The following is a 21329-nucleotide window of genomic DNA, read 5'->3' on the forward strand; positions in this document are numbered from 1 at the left end:
TTTGTCCCTTTGCACTTCGCGGAGATACTCCGGGAGCCCCGCCGCGACGAGGTGAGAGCTGCGGAGGGGGGAAGGGAGGGGACGCCCGCAGAGGAATGTGCTGGGCTGCTGGGCGGGGAGCCGGGGTCCCGTTTGCACCGGCTGGGCGCGAGAGCTGGGATCATGTGCTGTTTGTCCCGCGGAGACACAGAGAGGTGCCAGGCCCAGGGCAGCCGTCGTTCGGCTGGACTAGGGGCTAGGGTCCGCACGGCTGCCCAGAGAGGCCGGGCAGGGCCTGTTAGAGAATTGCGGGGTGGGTGAGGTGCAGGTGGTGGTCTGAGACCCCTTGTTGGGTAGGTCGGCCCACTCCCAGCCACTGGTCCTCCTTGTACCCCGCTGCATCGGCAGAGCCTTGGATCTACCTCCTATTTCCTTACCCTGCTATCTTTTAGCCTGCCACCCTTTTACCTGTTCTCTTAGTTGCATTAGTTAGGATTGTGTGTTCCCACTAGTGTCCTTCCCTCTCCTGGTCAGGGACTGGGGGTCAGGGCCCTTTTCCTGAGTAGCCTCTGATTTCGGCTACTCCCTTCCTGTCCTGGGACAGACCAGCCCATGCTCTACCCAGGAAGGCTGGTGAGGTGAGACCCAGCATAACAGAGGTTTGAGGTCCTCTGGGGCCACAGGTGGGGAGTCGACATCCCTGAACTCTTTCTGTAGTCTTCACCTTGCTGTTCGTGGGCGTGGGCTGCTCAGCCTCTCCTCCCAGGGTGTGGGCACCCGATCACCTACATTCCTGGGTTCCAGCCTGGCACCTTCCCCGGGGTTGTGGACGCCATACAATTAGCTCCAGGCTGGGGCTGGGACCAGTCTGCTTCCTTTCCTTTCTCTCTTTTCAAGGAGCTGTCAAATCTCTCTCCCATCCCTCCTAAGGAATGGGTACTCTGATTCCCCCATCAGTGGAGCACTGGGTGATGGTATGGTGCATACAGGATAACCCCACCCTCCCCTGCCCATTGTCCTGGATCCTGAGGAGGAAGTGCTAAGGGCAGAGCAAGGGGCTTGAGACCCAAAAGGCAGGCCTTGTGTACCTGCAGCTCTTGAATTTTCCCCATCCGCAGACCCTGCTTCATATGTGGCCACTGTGAACTCTAGGTGGGAACTGGTTTCTGCTTCTCCCTTCTTGGTCCTGTAGGGAATTATAGGTTAGGTTTTATGCCTGGGACTTTTCTCTCCTCTCATTTCTGTAGCTCCAAATTTGTGCTCTGGCCCCCGAGACCCCTCACTGCCTGTTCAAAATCTCTCGGTTTGATAGTCTGTCTCCCCTTTCCTTTTCTCATTCTACTTTATAGCATGACTTCAGTCTTGTCTTTTTTGGCTTACTTCTTTCATTTCCTTGGTGTCTGTGACTTTCTGTCCCTACTCTCCCCCTTCCTGCCACCCTCAGTGTCTCTGCCCATGTGTTTCCTCTCTGAATTGCTCTCTGTCCAGCTTCACTCTCCTCTCTCTCTCTCTCCCTCTCTCTCTCCTCTGTCTGAACGTTCAGTACGCTTGTGAGTGATGAGGAATAAAAATATCACCCACATTCCTGCCCTTGGATTCACATTTCCTTCAGCCACTCCAGAGAGGCAGCTTTTCCTACCTTTCCTAACATTCCCCCATCCCTTCCCCTCTAAATGCAGATATCCCAGACAGACTCTAGAGCCACAGGTGCCTCCTAACCACTCTTCCCCCACAACCAGGGTTTCCCCTACAGAACCTGCTGGTGTGGCCAGGCCTCAAGTGTAGGATGGGGCTCCCCCTACGAGGGCCGGTGGCAGCCAGAACTGATACAGCCCCCCTGGTCTGGGGCCAGGACACCAGGTAACTCTGGGGTGATGGCCCAGGACCCTGTGAGCTGGGAAATGGCTGGGGAGAGAGGCAGGAGTATGTTTGGAGCTCCTTAAACTAGTGACATTGGGGAGGAAGGCAGAGGGACAGGAACTGGGTTCTTGAGGGGCTGGTCAGCTAGGGAAGGGGAGTAGAATGGTTTCAAAGAGAAGCTGTGAAGCAATGTTTGAGTCTTCCTGGTGGCTCTGATCACCTCATTTTCACTGTTCTCCAGCTGAGGAGGGCAGCAGCGTCTGGAGCTATGGCTGGTGCCTCGGTGAAAGTGGCAGTGAGGGTTCGGCCCTTCAATGCCCGTGAGACCAGCCAGGATGCCAAGTGTGTGGTCAGCGTGCAGGGCAATACCACTTGTGAGTGAGTCCCGGGGGTCTGGCTGGGCACAGGAGGGGAAGGCCAGCCCCACCACATAGGCCAGCCCTGTTGGGCCAAGTCAGAACTGTGCTGGGCACAGAGCAGGTGCTAGGTTTAACGGCGGGGGCTGGGGCAGGCTGGCCTTTCCATGTTCCTGTCCCTGGGAGGGGGAATGTTGGCTGAGAGCCCTCCAATTGCCCAATCCAGGGAGGCAGCTCATAGGGGGCGGGTCCTAGGAAGCCAAAATTAGCTTTGGTGGCAGGAGGGGGTGGGGAGCATTAAAGGGAAGGGATGAACTAGGACAGAGGTGGGGAGTGGGATGTCTGGAGTCCAGGGGCTTGTGGGAGAGTGGACAGAGACTGGGAGTATCTGACCCAGGTTTTCTTCTTTTGCTCTCCCTTGCTTCCTCAGCCATCTTCAATCCCAAACAGAGCAAGGATGCCCCCAAAAGCTTCACTTTCGACTATTCCTACTGGTCACACACGTCGGTGAGGTTGTTGGGCTGGGGAAACTAAACCATAGGGGGTAGGGGCTTTAAGTCTTGGATTTAAGTCCTAGGATTAGTTGGGACTGGAGGAGGAGAAGGACCCCCCTGAAGGGGGATGGGTAGGACCTTTAGGTTGTGATTGGAACCAGGAGCAGGGAAGGTAGAATCACTCAGGGTAATTAGGACCATCAGGGGCTGGGTAGAATGCTTAGGGTTGATTAGGCTGATGATAGTGGGAAGGTGGTAAGGCTGTAGGGACCGTAGACGTGAAGAACAAAGTCATCCAGTGCTCCTGTTTTCTTTTTCTGCCCCCCTTTTCACCTAGGCTGAGGACCCCCAGTTTGCATCTCAACAGCAGGTATATCGAGACATTGGGGAAGAGATGCTGCTCCATGCCTTTGAAGGCTACAATGTGTGCATCTTTGCCTATGGGCAGACTGGAGCTGGGAAGTCCTACACCATGATGGGACGGCAGGAGCCAGGGCAGCAGGGGATTGTGCCTCAGGTACATACCTGGGACCTAACTGGGCAGCCAGGGCAGGAGCATCTTCAGCTGTCCCCAAGGGAGAAAGGACAGGGGTCTAAGGTTTACGGAGCAGAGATCTGGCTCCATGAGGCCCTTAGTTATAGGGAATGTTATGGGGTTGGCTGAAGTCTGGATACCCAGCTACCTTTCAGAGAAGGGTTTGCCCCTGGAAGAGACAGGGAAGCTGAATGAGAAGAGCTAAGCCTTTTGCATCAGAGAGTCTTGGTCGAGGTCCTGGTTTTACCACTTTCTGCTGGTTTGCTTTGTTTCATAATTATTTGAGAGCATAATTCGTGAACAGGCTTCCATACCATAAGCAAGATATGGACTGTAGATAGATCTAGTTGTGGGTAACTGAGAGCTGACCATAATTTTCCCTAGCTGTGTAGCATAGTGACCTTGCACAAGGCTTGGGAGTGGGATACCTGGGTTGCATCCTGCCCTGCTGAATACCAGCCTGTGACCCTGGGCAAGTGTGAACCCCTCAGAGATTGCTTTCCTACCTGTAAAATGGGAATGATTGCACCCTCAGGCCTATGCCAAGGGTTAGACTGAGTTACCTGGGACAGGTCCTGGCTGGGGCCGGGCACTGCAAGTGTGCTATGAATGGAGCTTCTCTGTGCTTCTCTGTGTCTCTCTCTCCAGCTCTGTGAGGACCTGTTTTCTCGTGTTAGTGAGAACCAGAGTGCTCAGCTGTCCTATTCTGTGGAGGTAAGCTTCAGTCACAGAGTGGGCCAGGGAGGCAGGAAAGTAGCGTGATGAAGACTGAGGGCAGTGTTAGTGTCAGAGGCAGTTGGGATCTAATGCCAACTCTGCTCATTAGTGTGATTTTGGGCAGTGATTTCATTCTTTAGCTCTTGAGTATGTTCATCTGAAGTGCTAATGGTTAGACTCAGGCTCATTTCCCAGGGTTGATGGAAGGATTAAGCTAGTATATGGAGAATCTTAGTACCATACCTGGAGTGTGTGTGTGTGTGTGTGTGTGTGTGTGTGTGTGCGTGCGCGCGTGCGCGTGCATGCGCCTGTGCATGCGTGCTGCAGTTACCTGTGTCCTGTGTGGTGAAATTTAGGTTAAATTTAAGTACTGGCACTGTCATTACTAGCTTCCTTCTCATTTGCCTCTGTCAGGTGAGCTATATGGAAATCTATTGTGAGCGGGTACGAGACCTTTTGAACCCCAAGAGTCGGGGATCTCTGCGGGTCCGGGAGCACCCTATCCTGGGCCCCTATGTGCAGGATTTGTCTAAATTGGCTGTGACCTCATATGCAGACATCGCTGACCTCATGGACTGTGGAAATAAGGCGCGGTAAGGCAGGCTTATCAAGCAGATTAAGGGACCTAGGGTTGAGAAGATGAGGGTAGGACCCTGTGACTGCTCTCTCTCCTCCCCAGGACGGTAGCCGCCACCAACATGAATGAGACAAGCAGCCGTTCCCATGCTGTCTTCACCATCGTCTTCACGCAGCGCTGCCATGACCAGCTCACTGGGCTGGACTCGGAGAAGGTGGGGATCCATCCACCTGTGCTAGTTTGTGTTAGCTCTGTCTGCCTCCCCCCATGAGAGTCAGATCAGTGCACTACAATCTGTCGTTTGCTTGTTTGTCCTTACTAGACTTACCAGAGCAGGGCTGGGATCCCACTGTGTCCCTTGTCCTGGTACTCAGTGGGTTTATAAGTATCTGTAAGTGAATAAATGAACAAGTGAATGAGTAACCAGCTCCTCACTGTTTTCTTTCCGTATCCTTTTCCTCCTATCCTTTTCCTCTTCCCCTTCCTGGCTTTCTCCAGCCCTTGCTGACTACCCAGATTCCTGCCAGCCATTCCCTTGATTTACCTTCTTCATCCCACCCACCCCAGTCACCTCCTGCCTCTTTCCTCTGACCCCAGGTCAGTAAGATCAGTTTGGTGGACCTTGCTGGGAGCGAGCGGGCAGACTCCTCAGGGGCCCGGGGGATGCGTCTGAAGGTGAGGGTACCTTGGAGGGACACGTGGGGACAGTACTGGGGGCTGTGTGGGGAAGTCATTGATCATAACCTAGGACTCGCCCTGGTGATAGGGGGAGGCTGAAGTGGATCTGAGAGAGGCTGGGGAGAGGGTCTCATCTCCACGTCCCTTACCCTTTTCCAGGAGGGTGCCAACATCAATAAGTCCTTGACTACTCTTGGGAAGGTGATCTCAGCCCTTGCAGATATGGTAAGCTCTGTGGGTTGAGAGGAGGAGCTCAGGAAAGGGGGCACAGGGAGTGGCTAACTGACCACCACCTCTTTCCATCTCTCAGCAATCAAAGAAGCGGAAGTCAGATTTTATTCCTTACCGGGACTCTGTGCTCACCTGGCTGCTCAAGGAGAATTTAGGTGAGGGATTCCTCCTGTCTGCTAACCTTACCACTAGCCCTCTTTGATGAATTTTAACAATTAGCAGAATCATTGCCACACCCAGAATCCAAAATGTAGTCAGTGTCGGTCTTACATTCTCCCCTAATTTAGGGACTATCCTTTGAAGACTGTATTTTGTTGTTTTTTTTGTTTTGTTTTGTTTTGTTTTTTGGTTTTTTGAGATAGGATCTCACTATGTAGTTCAGGCTGGCCTACTTACTGTGTAACCCGGGCTGGTCTTGAACTTGTGGTGATCTTCCTGCCTCAGCCTCTCAAGGGCTGGGATTATAGGTGTGCATCACCATGCCTGACTTTTTTGAAGACTTTCTATGATGAGATGAAGGCCATACTCTCTCTGCCAAGGCCAGGTGCCTCCCCAACCTCACGATTACTGACTCCATCTCCCACCCACAGACCTGTGATTGTCTTGTAGATATCTGATGTCTCCCTGACCCGGCCTCTCCCCGCAACTGCTCCTCAACTATTCACCCTGCCTCAGTGACCCCATCAGACTCCTGTCTGGACACAGAGCACCCTGTTTCCCCGTGGCCCAGTCTCATTTTCCTTAGGATTTGGCTTAGCTAAAGCTTTTCCATCCTCTTTGTGCCTAGGTGGGAACTCGCGCACAGCAATGATTGCAGCCCTGAGCCCTGCTGACATCAATTACGAGGAGACTCTCAGCACCCTCAGGTGGGGCTTCTAGCTCTGGTAGGGATGGGGCAGCATATACAAACTGCGAGGAACTCAGAGGCTGGTTATTCAAGAATCCTTTGGTGAGGCAGAGTAAACCTTGCCTGTCTTTAAGTCCTGGGAGGGAGAGCAGGAAACAGGCAGCACAGCAAAGGCTTCTGTGCCTGTTTTTACCAGTCCTGGTCCCCTTCCTTTCCCAGGTATGCTGACCGTACCAAGCAGATTCGATGCAATGCTGTCATCAATGAGGACCCTAATGCCCGGCTGATCCGAGAGCTGCAGGAGGAGGTGGCACGACTGCGGGAACTGCTTATGGCTCAGGGGCTCTCAGCCTCTGCTCTGGGAGGTAGAAACAGCCCAGGAACACCTCTTGCCCCTCATTTGCTCTTGCCCAGTCTTGGGGTCTGAGAGGGATCATCCACCATGAAGGTGTTCACTTGTTCAGTGACTTGGACACAGATGTGAAGAGGACACTTGTGTCTTCAGTTGTTACAGAGCCAGGTGGGACTAATACTCTGAGGGAGAGTTAGGATTCAGGGGGACTTAGATAGATTTATGGAATTTAAAATTTTTAACAGGTACAGAAATAAGTGGCAAGTTGTTCACATAGTGGATATTCTGCTGGGGCACCTGCCTTGCAGAAGTTCTTATGAAATATCAGGGTTTTAGTTGAACATAAGCTTAATGGTCAACAACAGAGTGGTTTCTAAGATGCAGTGCTCAGACTTATGGATAAGAAACAGTTTCCTGTTAGAGAATGTATAATCTATGTTAACTGGGTCAGGTATGAACTCTGTTACAGTGAGTGGAACAGAGGTGTTTTTGGAAAGAGAAAGATAAAAAAGGATGTGATGTTCACCTTCTGACATTTGCCAGGGTGCCTGGAAGAAGAAACAGAACTAGATGGGCTGGGGATTTAGCTCAGTGGCACTGTGCCTCACAAGTTCAAGTCCTGAGTTCAATTCCCAGTACCAAAAAAAGAGAGAGAGAGAAACAGAACTAGAAGCAGTAAGCACACAAGACAGGACATGTTTCAGCTCAGCATCTCTATGAACTTGTGACAGTGCAAACTTTTGGCAGAAGGAACTGGGTATCTTGTTCAGTAACAGGCTTTCCATCCATGATGTAGGCTGAGACAGGATGCTTATTTGTCAGGGTTGCCTGCAAGGGACTCACTGTCTGCTAAGAGTTGCCCAGAAGTCTTCCAGCATTATCTGTTAAGGCTCTTGGCTTTCTCTTGTGTTTGATTCCATCTTTTTAAAATTTTTATCTTTTTTTTTTGAGATGGAGTTTCTTTATGTTGCCCAGGCTGGTCTTGGATTCGTGGGTTCAAGGGACCCTCCTGCCTCAGCCTCCCAGAAAGCTGGTACTACAGGTCTCATGCTCTTTTACCTTTTTCCCTCCCAGGCCTAAAGGTGGAAGAGGGGAGTCCTGGAGGTGCTGTACCAGCTGTATCATCGCCCCCTGCCCCAGCTTCACCCTCATCTCCCCCTGCACAAAATGGGGAGCTGGAGCCATCTTTCTCCAACGCTGAGCCCCAGATCGGGCCTGAGGAGGCCATGGAGAGGCTGCAGGTACAAAGCTAGAGCTGGCAAGGGGTGAGGGTTTGGGAGCTTCTGGGAATTTACTTCTCTAAAGCTAGGGCTGAGGAAGAAGGGTCCCCAGGAGTACTGTGGCCCCTGCAGTAGGTGTAAACTGTCTTGATCACTGCCCATCTTTGTGCCCCCAGGAGACAGAGAAGATTATAGCTGAACTGAATGAGACATGGGAGGAAAAGCTGCGAAAGACAGAGGCCCTGAGGATGGAGAGGTATGAGGGACTGGGTCCCACCACGGAGCTCTGGGAGGTTGGGGAAGAGGTCAGGCCTTTATGGAAGGTTATGAGAGTGATGACAAGACTGAAATTTGCCTTTCCTTTTCCCACAGAGAAGCATTGCTGGCTGAGATGGGGGTGGCTGTCCGGGAGGATGGGGGAACTGTTGGTGTCTTCTCTCCAAAGAAGGTGTGTGAGAGATGGGGTGCAAAGCTCTCTGGATGCCTAGAAAAGAGAGTTGAGGGTGGCAGGGTGGGAGTTTTAACCTTGATCTTTGTGAGGTCTCTGACCTGTCTCTCTTGTCATCTCTGTCCCCTCCTCTGCTGCCTCTTGTTTGTATTCTGCCTTTTGCCTCTTCTTTCCATCTGTCAGCCAGCTAGAGTCTGATACGTAAGTGTCTGGGACCATGGACCTGGCTGCAGGATGACAGGCTCTGCCCTTACAGGGTAGTGGGAACTGCTTAGAATCTAGGTCTTTATGTGTGTGTCTGTGAGGTCATGCACACAATTTATCTTGGGATTTGTGAGAAACTGTGCAGTGGTGCTTGCTTGAACAGAAAGGAAAGGAAGTAGGAAACTAGAATTTGATTCAGTAGGAACTTAGATGATATATATGCTTTTGTATCATTTGAGTTTGGTACCCTATGCATTTGCTCCCACTCAGAAAATTAACTAAAAATACACTTTTTACAAAGGATAACTTGGGAAGGCATGTCTGTAAGAGGGGTAGAGGAGTGAGCACTACTTTGTGTAACAGTGATTGTAAGTGTGTGCAGCAGGATTGGTTTAGATGGAACCATTGTCATGGCCTGGAGATGCAGCAGCCGGATTCTCAGACAAGCTAGACTGGAAAGCGAAGCCTGAAAGATTGACAGGAATGGCCGGGCTTGGTGGCGCACACCTGTAATCCCAGCACTTGGGAGGCTGAGGCAGGAGGATCGCTGTGAGTTTGAGACCAGCCTGGGCTACATAGTGAGTTCCAGGTCAATCTCAACTACATAGTGAGACCCTGTTTCAAAAACAAAAACAAAAAACAACAAAAAAAAGATTGACAAAATTGTGGGGAAGAGGGTAATAGAGACAACGTAATGCTGAGCAAACTCAGGGTACATGTTGGATTGAGTGGGACAGGCTAGTGTCTGACGTATGTCTGCTGCCATAGGTAGTAGGTTCTTGGTAAGTCTTTGCTGAGAAGAAAGAAGGAAGTGGGGTGAAAGTGGTCAAGCTCAGTTGAGGGCAGGAATGATACTCAAAATACTTAGCCAGCTAGCACAGGGCCAACTGGTCAGAATGGATGCTTCCCCCAGACAGCATAGCTGTGCTGGTGCATCTCAATGAAGGGATGATGTGGATGCTGAGTTGAGCAGAGCAGGAACTTCCAGTCTCATGAGGGAACCAGCCAAGCCTGTCTGGGCCATGGTGCAAAGCAGACAAGGAACAGGCCTGATGTCGGGCACACTATCCTGGGCCAGGCAGGGTCCTTGGAGGTGCTTGGGAAGAGGTAAATTACTGGAAGGAGGCCTTGCTTTATTTTGTAAGGTCAGGTCCATCTGGAGAACAGAACAAGCTAGGATCGTTGAAACCTTGTTCTAAAAGGACAGAGCTTTGACTTTCTTGGACCCAGTTGCAGTGAGAGAGTAAGAGCTGTAGGTGGATAATTAAGGTGTCAGGCCAGGCTGAAGGGCTGGTCCTGAGCTGGGTATCCAGGGCTTTGGGGTCCTTCAGAGGGATCCAGCTACTTCTTGGTAGGTGAGTCTACAGATGACTCTTAGCCTGACTTCTAACCATCTTTGGGTGCCTGTGCCTAGGCACTGATACTCCATTGCAGAAGAGGCAGAAAGGAATGGGGAAACTGACTGGGTGGAGTTTTCTCTCCGAAGGCTGGACACTTACCAGGAATGGTACCTCCTAAAGCCCAGACACCAGAGGGAGGGGTTCTGGTTTTTTTATTGTTCTGATAAAGATAATGCATACCTCCAGAAAGGACATTCAAATAGTACTCAGTATGTCTCCTTCCTTTCCACCCTCGGGGTCCCTATCAGAAGCAGTCTCCATTATCAGTTCATAATGTGTTCTTTGGGGGATGCGTCACATATATAATTATACACATGTACACACACATGGTTTCTCTTTAATAGTAGTGGTTGCATACCTTATTATTTTTAAAGGTCACTTTTATTCTTTCTCTTTTTTTGAGGCAAGGTCTTGCTGTGTAGTTCAGGCTGGCTTTGAATTCACTTTATAGTCCAGATTGATCTCACACTCATGGCGATCCTGCTGCCTTAGCCTTCTGAGTGTTGAGATCATAGCATGCACCGTTATGCTTGGCTTTGGTTTTTTCAAGATGTCAGAATATTCCATTGTACAGATGTAGGATAATTTATTTGACAGCTTCTTACTACTGGGCATTTAGGTTTTTCCCATTTTTTGTCACTATAAACAGTATTACAGCAGTCTTGTTAGTAGGTATAATTATGGCTATAAATAGGTATAATTCCTAGAAGTGGAGACTTGAAGTCAAGTGGTAGTCATTTAAAATTTTGACTTAATTTGCTGAAATGCTTTTGTAGATTATAACTGTGCCAATTTATAGTCTCAAGAATGACATACAAGGGGGCTATTTTCCCTTACCTTTTTTTAGCATCCTGGGTTAATCAGACTTTTTTGATCTTTGGCAGTGTAATTTGGTGAAAAGGTATCTTGGAATAGTTCACATTTGTATTTTTCTGAAGATGGTGAGGATGAACGTGTCCCCCAGCTTTTCTGTCTTTCTCCCCACCGCACCTTAGGTTGCTAGGAATCAAATCAAGGGCCTCACTCATTCTAGACTAGTGCTCTACCACTGAGCTACACCATGTACCCCTTCTCATGTATCAGAAGGGAGAGGTATTAGACTTAATGGGGAGATGGGTTTGGTGGGGGTGGCTCCAACCTGGAAATGGTCAAGTGGAAGACTGGGTCCTAGGGAAAAAGGTTTCTTTTTGGTACCAAGGATAGAACTCGGGACCTTGTGCTTGCAAGGCAGGCAGCAGCGTAACTGAGCTAAATCCCCTGCCCTGCTGTTTGTTTTTGAGAGAGCCAAGATCCTTAGAGAAAGCCCCTTTTTGCTGGAACCCCCTCCACTCCCAGGCCTAAGGACTTCTTTCTTAAATCAGTGATTTTCAAACCTGGCTGAAAGCTTTCTTCTCGGCAGAAATCAGGGGAGAGGACCAGATTCTGGGCTTCCTACCCTATCCTGGGCCTGGTTGGTTCTCTGCTCGTCTGCTTGACATCCTAGGCATCTAGTTAGATTTCATTTTAACAAAGAGTTCCAGGGCTGAACAGAAATTGGAAAGCACTGCCCCAAATCATGTTCAGTCTCCCCAGGGATAGACTGCTTTCTGCTTCCAGAGTCCATCAGTGTCTGCCAGTCCCAGAACAGGCTTGACTCCGCGGTGTAAGGAGGGCATGAACACTCCCTTAGGCAGAGTGTGGCAGCAGTGCTCATGGGTGCCTGGGGAAGGGCAGATTCAGTTGCCCATTGTGTGGACTGTGGATGCATCCACGGGCCCCTGCTGTGCAGAGTGAGTCTCAGAGAAATCCAGAGCTTCCATTCCTGTCTCTTTTCCCTCTACACCTCAGACTTTCCTGACTCCATGGTTGTTTCTGACTCCTCTTCCTTTGGCATGTCCACACCCACCTCCTCCCCAAAGACCAGGTCCCATGTTGCCTTTCTCGTGAAGTCCTCCAGTGATCCCAGGCTGTAGTTCTGCACTTTGTTCCTCTTTGCATGAGTCCCTCCCAGAATACAGGAGTTCTCAACTACCTGGGAGTAAAAGAACCAACGAATGAACTAAAAGAGCTGTGAGAAATTCAGGAAAAACTCTTCTATGAGGCACCCGTTTTCCCACTTGTAACAAGCAGTATGTCCATGCCAAGTCTCACCTCCCCAAGTTGGCTCTGATTTCCTTACTGACAGGACAGTGAGTCAGGGTTTGACTCATCTGTGTCCCATCCTACACCTCACCAAGGTCAAATAAAAAACTCACAGTGAATCATTGTAGAGCAGAGGCAGGGGATCTTGTGTTTGGTTGGGAGGCTTGGGAAAGATTCATGAAAGTGACATCTGAGACAGACATGGAGGGACGTGAAGTGAATGATTTTAACAGGTGAGGGTGGGGCAAGGAGCAGGGAGATCCAGGCATGGGAATATGACAGGGTAAGCAGCTCACACAGTGGCCAAGGTTGTAGAAGGCCTGCTTCTGACCTGAGAGCTCAGCAGTCCACTGGGGAAAATCAGCATTGGGCGGGACTTAGAAGGGTGGGTTCAGCCCTGACATGAAGAAGGGCAGGGTAAACAGCAGGTCTCAAGTCAGGTGGGCGTGGGGTGCCAGCTGGAGAAGTCTTTGTGGAAATACAGTGATATGACCATAAGCAGAAAGTGGAGAGGGCAGGAAGTAAGGCAGGCCTGAGGCAGGATGATGCAGAGGTCTGGACAAGTATGAGCTAAAGCAGCAACTGTAGGGAGTGGGACTTCTGAGTTTGGCAGCCAGTGGCATGAGGGATGGAGGGAACAAGGCTTTGTGCTCCCCAGAGTTACATGCCAGGGAAGGTGGATGGGGATCTAGAAATGGGAAGTGGGAAGGAGGGAAGGGGAAAGGGAAGTAAAAAGGATCAAGATGCGATATGTATTGTACCAATTTCCCATGATGAATATGTTTATCATGTATCACAAACAATGATAATAAACAAAACAGGTCAGAAAACATGCTATTGGGTAGGGGAATCAGCCAGGCTTTCAGCAGAGAGCAGTACTGTGATCAGCTAGGTTTTTGAGATGGATTTGGTTGGGGAGGCCTTGGGCAGGGACAGCACTGGACAGCTGCTGCAGTGGCCTGAGGTAAGCAGGACCAGGGCTGGGAAGACAGAAACCAAGGAAGAATCAGTTGTCTACTGTGAGAAATAGATTTGCTTGTTCAGTTTTGTTTTTTTGGATTTTTAAAAAATTTTTTTGCGGGCCGGGGATTTAGCTCAGCGCTTGCGAGGCAGGTGGTGGCACCACTGAGCTAATCCCCCAGCCCCAGTTATTAAATTAATTCATGCTCACGAGAAATTCAAGGTGTAATGAAAGGTGGGGAGGTACCAGTGTCCTCACTCAGTTCCTTCACTTGCTGTCCAGAAGTTGCGAGGTAGGTTTTGAGGGAGGATTTGATGTGTTAGGGGGATAGAGGGAATAAAGGGAAGAAACTAAAAATCAGTGATGCTCTTCAGGGTAGGAAAGCTCCCTGGGTGCCAGGGCAGGGCGAACAGTAGGCAGTGTGTGAACCTGGAGGGATGTCTGCTCACACCGCTATGCTCCCTTCCTGTTGGTGGCTTCCCTGGCCAGCTCTCCCTTCACCACCCATCTCTCCACCCTTAGACTCCCCACCTGGTGAACCTGAACGAAGACCCCCTGATGTCTGAATGTCTGCTCTACCACATCAAAGACGGCATCACCAGGTAACATGTACCCAGGGGCCTGGGAGGGGGCAGTCTCTGTTTTAGGGGTGTGACTGAAGAGGGATGGCAGCATCGGTGACACTCTGTCTTATGCACACTGTAGCATCCCAGATCTCTGGACAGCTGATTATTGCTCCCCCTGCTGCTGCTGCTTCCGTTGCTTCCTCTCCCTCCTTCTCTTCCTCCTCCTCCTCTTCTCACCTCCCCTTTCCTCCTCTCCTTCTCCTCATCTTCCTTTTTTTTTTTTTTTGATGGAGTCAAGAGTTCAAACCCAGGGCCTTGCACATGCTGAGCAAGCACTTTACTAATGATACACATCCCCAGCCTCTCCCAGAGTCTTTGCAAGTTGCCGAGCCAGCCTGCTCCATGGCTTGCTATCCTCCGTCCCCTACTTTGGTGAGAGTAGGGTGCTTCCTGGGACCAGACTGATCCGGCACTTAGGGGGATGACTCCTAATTTACTGGTGCAGAAGAGTTGGTGGGAAACTTCGACCACTTCATTCTTAGCCCCTGATACCACTATTTTGGCATCCTGTGGTGGGACCCCTTTGGAAGAGGGAAAGGGGAATATTTCCTAGCCCTGTATTGTCAAGAATAGTTCCCCTGTGGCAGGCTTAGTGGCTGAGGCTTTTCCAGCTGATACTAATGAACCCCTGGGGCTCAGTGTCTCCTGGAGTTCAAGGGATGAGGGTGTCCTCTCCCCTCTCACCATAGGCGTTTGAGCCTGTCCTGGGTGATCATCATGGTTAGGGAGTTCTTAGGGTGATCAACCCTAAGGCTGGGTGCTCACCAATCCCAGGCTCACTTTTCTCCTTTGCTGTATAATGTGACTAAGGACATGGGCTGAAATCCCAGCTTTGCCCCCGGCCAGCTGTGTGACCTTAGGTAGGTTATTTCTTCTCCCGGAGCCTGCACCTCCTTGTCCGAGAAGTGGAAATCATTATGCTTGGCTCACAGTTGGATGAACTGATTATCAGGGGGTGCTCTGGAGCACATCCGGAATGTTCACTGTTGCTTCTCCAGGGTTGGCCAGGTAGACGTAGACATCAAGCTGACTGGACAGTTTATCCGGGAGCAACACTGTCTGTTCCGGAGTATCCCTCAGCTGGATGGAGAAGGTAAGGGCTGGGGGAGGTGAGTTAGGGTGGCCAGACGGAGAATAGACAGGTCCCATGTTCCCACCCAGAGGCCAGGCTCAGGCACTGGGAAAAGTAGCCAAGTTGGGGGAAGGGGCGTCCTCACCCGCAGTGAGAGTAATTACTGCCCATGTCCTTGCATTTTCTGATGCAGCTCACAGGTGACAAAACTGAGGCTTCTGGTTGGGTAATCTGCCCCAAGACTACGCAGCTAGAAAATGATGAATTTGAAGGAATACAGGATCATAGGCTCTGCCCTGTGCTGCCAAATTGTTGCAAGTTTAAGGACAGAGAGGAGGCTGCCTGGCCAGGCTGGAGCAGTCAGCTCACCCAGCCATATTTTCTGTCTATAATCCCTATTGCATCTTTTAGAGGGAACTTTCCATTATTTGCTTTTACGAATTATTAGAATTAAATTACTTTTAAGTTATGTTGTTTATTATCTGTCTTACCAGCCAGCGGTAAGCTCTGTGAAAGTGGGATTCTTTTACTTTTGTCTCTTTAGTAGGTTCCAACATCTAATAAAATAGTGCATGGCATATAGTAGGGTCATAATATATTTGTGCAGTTTTTGAATACCTGGGGCATGATGGGAAGTAAGGGAGTAGAGGCGAGATAAACCAGTGCAGTGGTGTCCTTTAGCTGTCTCTGGCCCAGGGCTTCTCTCTTTTTATCACTTATGACCCTTGAAATCGAGTCTGCCTTTGAGCATCAGGTCAAAAGTTGCTACTTTCACATAATCCTTTCTAGGTTTCCTAGACATAACCCTTAAGCAGGGTTCTTTGCTCTCTTTGTCCTCTCTGGTTCATAGTACTCATCTCTGCCTCATTCATTCGGTTTCCATGTTTCTTTATTACTTTTAGTGTAAATAATAAAAGTCATGTTTGCTTATTATTTTATGGTTTATTTCAACCACTCTGTAAATAAGGTTTCATAATCACATTTTATAGGCTACCACAGAAGTTAGATATTGCTCAGTGTCCTTAGTGAAGGAGTCGTAGGGCCTGGTTCTTTGGGATATTGGGTTCTCTTGGTGACAACGAGGCAGTGAGTGCACCTTGAAGGTAGGAAAGCTGCTTCATGTATCTATGTCTCGAGCAAGCAGCAGGCTCAGTGATTTGCACTGAGGAGTACTTTGATAGATGTTTGTGTTGGGTTGACTTTATCTTGTCATATGTCATCTGTGGCTTGAGAAGATGTCAGGTGGCAGTTTGCAAGATGTATCAAACACAGAGGTAGGCTAGAAACCTGCTGGAGGAATCCAGGCCTGGCCAGGGATGTTTTTGAAAAGGTAGGAACAGACATCTGGAAGGGCTTCTGCCCAGGTGAATATGAGGAATGAAGCATTCTGAGAATTAATGGGTTCTCTGAGCTGCTGCTGGGGAGGATGATGGTGGGAAGTAGGGCAACCTCAGAAGCTTCTCAGAATTGTAGTTGGGCTCTAACCCCCTTTCTGCTCTTCCTTTCCCGTGCTGCCTGCCACCAGAGGGGCCTTGGCACCCCCTACAGGTACTGGGGGTGGGACTGGTGGTGCATGTGTGGTTTTGGGGGCAAGGCAAGGTGGGAATCTGTGACCATAACTGTCTTTCTCAGGTCTGATTTTCCCTTCCTCTCTCCTTCCTCTCAGTGGTGGTCACTCTTGAGCCTTGTGAAGGAGCTGAGACGTATGTCAATGGGAAGCTGGTGACAGAGCCACTGGTGCTGAAGTCAGGTAGAAAATTTGTCACAAACTGGGGGTTTGGGACATGGGCACGCATAGCAATCACAGGGCAGGACTTTGTAGGCACATCCTATGGTAGGACCCTAAAATAAATCAGAAGTAGTATGGGGTTATGTAGGAGAAGCTGGGATATGAAAATCAAAGAGTTAGTTCTTGGTTTCTCTTACTGCCCCAGGGAACCAGGACAAGGATTCCCAGCTCCTCAGAGTCCCTTTGGCTGATAGAGCTTGAGTGAGATGAACCAGGGGAGCATTGACTGCAATTGGCCCTCTGCTTGGGGGTTATGCCTAAGGCTCCTGGGATTCAAGAGGAAGGTCCTATATGCCTTGCTTGTAGAGATGCCTTGCTATTATAGGGGAGAAACTACTTTTCCCCTCTTTTCCATTTCCAGGGAATAGGATTGTGATGGGCAAAAACCACGTTTTCCGCTTCAATCATCCGGAGCAGGCACGGCTGGAACGGGAACGAGGGGTCCCCCCGCCTCCAGGACCACCCTCTGAGCCTGTTGACTGGAACTTTGCCCAGAAGGAACTTCTGGAACAGCAGGGCATTGACATCAAGCTGGAGATGGAGAAGAGGTAAGAGGAGGATCCCCCTTGTTCCCTGAAGCCCTGGGGACCCACTGTCCTCTTGTTGCCACATACCCCACTGAGGTGACACCAGACAGCCTCCCCCATATCCCCATCTCCTCCTTCCCTCTGCCCAATTTGATTCTAGGCTACAGGATCTAGAGAATCAGTACCGGAAAGAAAAGGAAGAGGCTGACCTTCTGCTGGAGCAGCAGCGACTGGTGAGGGCAACAGGGTGCTGTGGGACAAGCAGAGCCTGGGGACGGGCTGGCAGGCAGAAGAGCAGCAAGGCTGGCAACACCTCAGCCTGACTCTGCATTTAGTGTGCTGCTGTCTCAGCCCAAGTGGGAAGGTGGGCTGGGCTGAGGTGTCAGGGCAGCATCTAGGCTCTACTTGATCCATTGCTACTTTAGTGATTTTGACCACATCCAAGTATTATCTGTTACATAAGATTAATTTTGGGGTTTTTTTTATTCTTTTGAGATAGGGTCTTGTAGCCCAGGCTGGCCTTGAACTCATGGCAATCCCTCTATGTCAGCCACTAAAGGGCTGCAATTACAAATGTGCCACCACACCTAACCCTGAAATTGTTCTTTAATGGACTTTTAAGTCTTTAACCTCATTCAGAGCAGTAATATGCTGTCATGTGCCGCATAACATTTCTGTCAGGGGTAGACTTCACCCAATCTTAGCTAAAAGGCCAAGAAGCGGTATGGATGGACCTCATATAGTGTGGTGATTCCATAAGATGATATTACTAGTAACATGTAGCCACTTTAGTTTGTCATTACATTCTGTGACGTTCACACAATGATAAAATCACCTGAGGAGACATTTCTCAGAACGTGTCCCTGTGATTAAGCAAGAGATGACTATAAGGATGCAAAAATCTTAGACTTGATTTGCTGTAGCTAATATTTATGATCATTTTCTGTGTGCCAGTCCTTGTTATAAATATTTAATCCTCCAAACATACCTGTGAAGTAGATATTGTTGTCATCGCTATTGTCCAGACCAGAAGAGATTACACATTCTGTAGGGTTCCCAGTTCATAAGAGGTAGAGCAGGACTTGAATCAAGTATGCTGGTGGGTGTTTCCCAGGTATCTGAACAAGGTTGGGCACTGGGATGTTCTTAACTCTCTCACTGTCTTCACTCTCCCTGACCCCAGTATGCAGACTCTGACAGTGGGGACGACTCTGACAAGCGCTCCTGTGAAGAGAGTTGGCGGCTGATCTCCTCCTTGCGGGAGCAGCTGCCCCCCACCACCGTTCAGACCATCGTCAAGCGCTGTGGCCTTCCCAGCAGTGGCAAGCGTAGGGCCCCTCGGAGGGTTTATCAGATCCCCCAGAGGAGGCGCCTACAAGGCAAAGACCCCCGCTGGGCCACCATGGCTGACCTGAAGATGCAAGCAGTCAAGGAAATCTGCTATGAGGTGGCCCTGGCCGACTTCCGCCATGGGCGGGCTGAGATTGAGGCCCTGGCTGCTCTCAAGATGAGGGAGCTCTGTCGCACCTATGGCAAGCCTGAGGGGCCTGGAGATGCCTGGAGGGCCGTGGCCCGGGATGTCTGGGATACAGTGGGAGAGGAAGAAGGAGGCGGCGGCGGAGGTGGCAGTGGAGGTGGGGAGGAGGGAGCCCGCGGAGCAGAGGTGGAGGACCTCCGTGCTCACATCGATAAGCTGACAGGGATTCTGCAGGAGGTGAAGCTGCAGAACAGCAGCAAGGACCGAGAGCTGCAGGCCCTGAGGGACCGAATGCTCCGCATGGAGAGGGTCATCCCCTTAACCCAGGTAGGGAGACCTGACCCAGTTACCCCTCTCCTTCCTAAACTGCTTTCAGCTCCTTGAGGAACCTGTGTCTCCTCTCAAGTCCCTATCTTCTCCTCTGATAAAAGCTTACCGAAGTTTAACGTTTTTCTTAAAAGAGTTTATGAATAGCATGCCTCCTGGTCACTAGGCTGCTAATTAAAAATGCACATTCCTGGTTTCTGCCCCAGCCAACTGAATCTACATCTTTGGGGATGAACTTGCATCTCTCATGAGTTCCCCAGGTGTTTTGGAAGTAGAATACAGTGTGAGAACCACTGATGGGAAATATACATAATTATTAAGTTCCAGCTTGAGGATGCTGTGTGTACTCTCTGCCACCCTCTCCTCTCTGGTTGACCTCTTTACTCCGAGGTGGTCACAGTGCCAAGTGTTTTTTGTGCTTTCTCCTTTATCTTCACAATAGCTCTGTGAGTAATAGTGCTGTTACCTATCCTTGCTCTGCATTTTTGGATAACAAATCCGTATTTGAATGTATACTATAGGCTAGGTATTGTGTGAACCACTGGGGGTTATTTAAAGTGACAGGCTAAGATTCTGCTCTGTTCTAGTTTTCTTGGGGTGGGACCACAAATAATCATAATTGTGGCTTGAGGGTACTAAAGCTTCCCTCTCCAGCACAGTTGCTGGTCTTCTCCCCTCTCTTGTTGCACTCCAGCTTCCTTGAACTCACTTGGAATCTTTGTATTTGCTATTCCCCTGCCTAGAGGCTTTTTCCCCAAACTGCCACACAGCTTCCTCCTCATTTCCTTCAGGCCTTGACTAAGATGATGACTTCTCAGTGAATCCCTTCCTCTTTACCTCTGTGGCCATCCCTATAATGGCTCCTGTTCTCTTTCCCTACTCTGCTCTTTTCCATCTGAAATATAGCTCATTTCTTAGAATAACTGTGGGTTCTAGGTACTATTGCTGGATATCATCGTACAGATGAGGAAACGTGCACAGAGAGGTTATATGAATCTGACCATACAGCTAGAAAGTGTCAGACCCAGCACTGAGCCCAGACCATCTTGCTCTCAGGCTGTGCTCTTTAACCATTACCAGTCTAGCTTCTGTATCTCCAAGCCCTTTTCTGGACCTCTTCACATTCAGTCACTCCAGCCCTAACTTACTCTTAAATCCACACATCCTCAGGATTCAGCTGTCCTTATGTCCCTTCTTTCCTTTCACCCTCTTCCCTTCCAGGATCATGAAGATGAGCGTGAAGAAGCTGATGAGGTCACCTGGGCCCCACCTGAAGTGTCAGAGGCAGCAGAGGAGGCAGCGTCCAGTGACCACTCACCCTCAGTCCGGCCCCCCTCCCCACCCCTGTCCAGCTGGGAGCGTGTGTCCAGGCTGATGGAGGAGGACCCTGCCTTCCGCCGAGGCCGCCTTCGTTGGCTCAAGCAGGAGCAGCTGCGGCTGCAGGGACTGCAGGGCTCTGGGGGCCGGGGCGGGGGTCTGCGCAGGCCCCCAGCCCGCTTTGTACCTCCTCACGACTGTAAGCTGCGCTTCCCCTTCAAGAGCAACCCCCAGCACCGAGAGTCCTGGCCAGGAATGGGGAGCGGGGAAGCCCCAGCTCCACCTCAACCTCCCGAGGAAGTCACTCCACCTCCTGCCCCTCCTGCCCGCCGGCCTCCAAGTCCCCGTAGGTCCCACCGTCCCCGAAGAAACTCCCTGGATGGGGGAGGCCGATCCCGGGGAGGGGGTTCCACACAGCCAGAAACCCAGAACTTCCCCTCCAAAAAGCACAACTATTATCCACAGCAGCCCCAACCTTACCCAGCTCAGCGGCCCCCAGGGCCCCGCTACCCCCCATACACTACGCCGCCGCGAATGAGACGGCAGCGATCAGCCCCTGACCTCAAGGAGAGTGGGGCAGCAGTGTGAGTCCCACGTCCTGTGCAGAGGGCCTGGCGAGGCCCTTGCTGGGAGGAAGGAGGACGCCGGGGATGCTGCTTTACCAGAAGCCCGGGGGCAGGGAGGCCCTGAAAGGAGAGAAGGTCTGAGTAGGTGACAAGGTGTCTGGGGTGACTGAGCTGGAGGCTGAATGAAGGAAGAGGGCACGGAGTTGCCAGGAGCAAACCAAAGTGAAGGAAGAGTGATAGGAAGCTGCCTTGGGGACACCCCTTGCAGAGGAGGGTAGTCCCACAAACGCTGCTATGGGTTGGGTGGGGGGCTGGGTGCTGTGTAGTCAGTGTTTGAATTTCTTTTCAAGTGGCAAAGAGGAGAGAACTGGGAGGCCAGTTCTTCTCCCTGGCCCCTGTCTGTCTGTCTGTGGTGGGTTTGTTTCCAGGGAGGTGTGGTGGGATCATAAGTCATTCCCCTCCCCTTCCAGGCCTCCTGCTATATTTGGGGGACCTGTCTGGTTTGGCTGGAGCCCCATGAGGATATGGGGTTGATTAATAAAGGTTAGCAAACAGCTTGTGACTCACTTTTAATGGAGACAAGTGTCTTAGTAAAAAACCTGCTCTTGGATGCTCCGTGCCTGTGAATCTTGGCATGTAAATGCTCCC

The 21329-nt window shown here is 50.6% G+C and overlaps 2 protein-coding genes across 2 annotated transcripts in view; one reads left to right on the plus strand and one right to left on the minus strand.

The window, feature by feature from the left end:
- Positions 1–4986, minus strand: part of Inca1 (inhibitor of CDK, cyclin A1 interacting protein 1) — a 13486-nt gene extending 8500 nt beyond the window's left edge. The window contains exons 1-2 of the mRNA XM_010605816.3: positions 4847–4986; positions 1068–1165 (exon numbers count right to left, since the gene is read on the minus strand). The gene's annotated coding sequence lies outside the window, so the exon portion shown is untranslated. The remainder of the gene's footprint in view (positions 1–1067; positions 1166–4846) is intronic.
- Positions 1–21255, plus strand: Kif1c (kinesin family member 1C). The gene is made up of 23 exons (XM_010605812.3): positions 1–51; positions 1719–1839; positions 2081–2213; positions 2626–2702; positions 3027–3206; positions 3873–3938; positions 4356–4534; positions 4621–4732; positions 5116–5193; positions 5356–5421; positions 5507–5582; positions 6215–6293; positions 6494–6639; positions 7701–7867; positions 8023–8102; positions 8219–8294; positions 13503–13582; positions 14605–14699; positions 16345–16428; positions 16829–17015; positions 17155–17227; positions 18178–18798; positions 20020–21255. Exons 3-23 carry the CDS (start codon positions 2108–2110, stop codon positions 20701–20703), a joined length of 3312 nt encoding a protein of 1103 aa, XP_010604114.1. The 5' UTR covers positions 1–51; positions 1719–1839; positions 2081–2107; the 3' UTR covers positions 20704–21255.
- The last annotated feature ends 74 nt before the right edge of the window (positions 21256–21329 follow it).

Source organism: Fukomys damarensis, unplaced genomic scaffold (genome assembly GCF_012274545.1).
Source record: "Fukomys damarensis isolate Sample0158 unplaced genomic scaffold, DMR_v1.0_HiC HiC_scaffold_13, whole genome shotgun sequence".
In the NCBI taxonomy this organism is placed as follows: Eukaryota; Metazoa; Chordata; class Mammalia; order Rodentia; family Bathyergidae; genus Fukomys; species Fukomys damarensis.